General features: G+C 40.7%; 1 protein-coding gene across 2 annotated transcripts; it reads left to right on the plus strand.

The window, feature by feature from the left end:
- The first annotated feature begins 1,359 nt into the window (after nt 1–1,359).
- On the plus strand, nt 1,360–3,442 carry LOC306984811 (vitelline membrane outer layer protein 1-like). Of its 2 annotated transcripts, XM_079586523.1 has the most exons (6): nt 1,396–1,431; nt 1,524–1,774; nt 1,974–2,089; nt 2,201–2,317; nt 2,534–2,715; nt 2,789–3,375. In XM_079586523.1, the coding sequence occupies exons 1-5, from the start codon at nt 1,422–1,424 to the stop codon at nt 2,712–2,714; spliced, it is 675 nt and encodes a 224-aa protein (XP_079442649.1). In that variant the 5' UTR covers nt 1,396–1,421; the 3' UTR covers nt 2,715; nt 2,789–3,375. The 2 variants fall into 2 exon arrangements, with proteins under 2 accessions (XP_079442648.1, XP_079442649.1); XM_079586522.1 differs by having other exon boundaries at nt 1,360–1,774; nt 2,789–3,442.
- Nucleotides 3,443–3,716: the final 274 nt, after the last annotated feature.

Raw genomic sequence — 3,716 nt, forward strand, 5'->3', positions numbered from 1 at the left:
TAAAAGTGAAACCCCAGTGCCCCATCTACTGCTTATTGTTGTGGGCTTTATAGGGCAAGTGATAATTCTTATAATACACAAGTGTATCAAAACCTTCTGACAAATAAAGCCACGCTTTATTAATAAAAAAATAAAAAAATGCAGTCGTCACCGGCACGCAATAACTTATGGGGTAGGATAAGCCGCTAAGGATCCTTTCATGTATCCTTCCTTTCACAGGGAAGCAAAGGGTGCTTTTGGATCAGGGTAGCCTTCGTCGCGCCGCGGTGACGCAATCGGCCTTCAAATGCGACCTTCGGAGGAAGCGGCCTTCACATTGGGACACAGCTTGTGGTTCTACTTTTAGAACCTTAATAGCAAATCAGCCATCTTGGTTGAATTTAGGGATGGCTGACGCGAAACTGTTGTTCCGAAGCTGTGCGAGATCCCGAAGCGCAGATGTTTCGAAACACTGATCCGAAGCGTGATTCAAAACACCCATGTCACATGACTACGGCTAAATGAAGCTTCTGAGTGTTTCGACAGGTGGCGTGCTCCGCCGATTCAGGGTCGGGAACACACCACACAATCGCACATCTGTATAAAAGTGAAGTCAACTCATCTTGACCTCGTGGGTTTTTGTGAGAGGATTTTTTCAAAGAATGGAGAAATTATCTGTTTGAAAAAAAGTAGACTAAGTCCTTCCAAAGAAGAGAAATTACTATTTTTAATAAGATTCTCTAAAAAAGGGAGACATTGTGGCTTGATTTCTTTTATTAATATTCATTTTTCAGGACCAAAATAACATTCTGCACGGTGAGGAGCCTACAGGTTACAAGCTTTACATATTAGAAAAATAGCTACAATAATTAAAAAAACAAATTTTTTAATGTCTCGTTGTCAAGGTTGTTTCAAATGAACACCTGAGAGTGTTGAGACGAGTGTCGGATTGTTTCGAAGCCTTGACACAATATGGCACATTTGGTTCAACTGTTTCATTGCTTCACGAAGCCTCGATCTGCCCACCACTAGTTGAGTTTACTGGAGTTCAAGGACATGAAAAGGTGAAGATTAGAACCAAACTTCAGTGGGAAACAACAGGAGTATAAAAATCTGATGAGTTGATTGCCTCTTTGGATATACTGATACGTCATTAAACCCCGATGCCTAGTAGCCTAGAGCTGAGGAAAAGAAACCCCAAGTGAAAGACAACAAGCCCAGAGTTGACCACTCCTGTGACTCAAAGCGTGATTATCTGCTGTGTATACATACATAGGCTACACCTCTTAACTCGTTGATTGGGTTGATTAACTGAATGTGCTCCACTCGTGTTTAATTAGGATTGATTATCTTAATTATGTTAACGTGCTCCTCCCGAACTCTGTTAATAAAACATAATTTCTTAATGTGCCAAATAGGGTAGGGGTTGATCTTTGAGTGCTATGATTGAATGTAATGGACATCGTGGTTAATGATTCTTGTGTATAAATATGAGGCTTCTTCCTTATGCTATTATACTGTCTCTGCTTTATCATTTTCTGCAGATAGTCTAGCTAAAAGTTTACTCAGTGTTCAGGCCAGTGCTGTAGCAATGCATCACTTCTTGTCCATGATGTTTTCACTGCTAGCCATTATTGGGCCTGTGAGCGTTCAGTCCACAGATGGTCGTTCTGAGCGGAGCGTCGACCGATATTACAGAACTGAGCTGTCGGTGTCGAATGGAGGGACGTGGGGATCGTGGGGGGGTAAGAGCATGTGTCCAAGTGGAACGTACGCCAACGGGTTTAGTCTGAAGGTAAGTTGGGCACTGACTTTATTTAGCTAATATGGGGTGGAAGAGCGCTTTAAGGTTGAAAACGGTGGAGTTGCTGTTTGTCATTTAATTCCAGGTTTCTAAAGTGTCTGAGTAATACTGAAGAGCTTGAAGATAAATGTTACTATAGGTAGGTTTAAAGTTAACTCTTTCAAATGGAAGATTGTCTTGTTCTTTTAAGGTGGAATCACCTAATTATTTTGGTGGTGATGATACAGCGCTCAATGGGATTCGTCTTCACTGTGTCGATCAGCCAGGCTCATACAACTACAACGCAATTGAGTCCGACGTAGGAGGGTAATGGTTTATTACCAATTCTTGCATTAAGTGTTTAAGCTATTTAAGTAAATTGAGGATTTTCTTGAATGATTATTGATTTGATAAGGCAACCTCTTTTGTTTTCTTCAGCTGGGGCAAGTGGACAGATGCGCGATCGTGTTCTTCTGGATTCTTGACCGCTTTCCAGCTGAGAGTTGAATCTCGCCTAGAAGATGGAGATGACGATACGGCCGCAAACAACATCAAGTGAGTGTCTGTGGTGCTATAAGTTATAACCTCTCTTACCCATCCTGGTTTTATTAATCTAAGGACCCAGTTTCAGTAGTTTAGTTACTATCACACTTGCAGTCGTGCTGCTGTTCGAGATCGCAGTGATTAGGCCGTCGGCTGCAGGAGATCATGTGACTGGCATTCAATCCAACAGCACAATTACATATTTTATCATGATTTTGTCATTTCCAGTTTCAAATGCAGTGAAGGTGCTGTGGGCGGTGAAGGCACAAACTGGGGCGACTGGGGCGACATGAGTCCAACGTGTGAAGGAAAAGGAATCTGCGGCTTACAGACCCGGGTAGAAGAGTCGCAGGGAAGCGACGGAGACGACACCGCTCTCAATGACGTGATCATGTTCTGCTGTGATTAAGGTGATGTGATCGCAATCAAAAACTCCCTGACTGACACACACTGCAGATCAACTAAATCTGATTTTTCTTTCAGGTATAAGAGGATGACAAGAAGAACAGCAAGATCACATTTATTGTAATTATTGATCATCATACCATGACAAACTAACATGAACCGTGTCATACAACAGTTTTGTAATGTAAATCTGAAAAGTCAGCCGGTCATAACATAAAGCCTAACTGATGATCGGGACACGTGCACCCCGCTTTTGAAGTTGAAATAATCGTATTCTTTCGTGTAGGTTAGTGATTCTTCTGAAGACTCCTGAACTTCTGCTGAAACGGTTGTCAAATATCAGCAATAAAGACTTTCTGAACAGAACCTTGTAGTTTCACATTGCTTTGCACAACTCTTTACATCAGATCGTTCACTACATTAGTGCATGTGGCAGATGGTCTAAAGTGACTTGTGTTGCATTCAAAGTAATTGTCTAATTCATTAATTCCCTGAGAATGACTAGCGTAATCTACAGGAACACTACATTAAAGTGTAATATTGTCAAGTTACCGTAAACTTTTTGACAGCACAAAAATACATGATCCAGTAAAATGTTTGTTTAACTGTAGTGTCCTTAAACTGTTTTTCTTGGTGAAATGCCTATAAAATATATTTGAATACCGGCTTGAGATCCAATTCCCTTCTGTCAGTCTCTACGGTCCAGTCTACAAAAGCATAAAAAGGCCTATATATTTGTGCATTAAGAATGCACTGCAACACAGAGAATATTAGACCACCTTTAAAATACATGTCAGGCAGTTTCTCACTGATTACTCTTGCATTCACATTTCCTCAAATACATAACAGCGATTGCAAGGAAATCACTGATAAACGATCAGTTAGAAGATCATTCTGTCATCATTCACTCACTGTCATGTCGTTTCAAACCCATGTCTTTTTCTTCCAGAGAACACAGGCAGAATTTATAATTGTATAAGTGTCATAAATGTATTTTCACACAATT

Source organism: Phoxinus phoxinus (assembly GCF_949152265.1).
Source record: "Phoxinus phoxinus genome assembly, chromosome: 17".
In the NCBI taxonomy this organism is placed as follows: domain Eukaryota; kingdom Metazoa; phylum Chordata; class Actinopteri; order Cypriniformes; family Leuciscidae; genus Phoxinus; species Phoxinus phoxinus.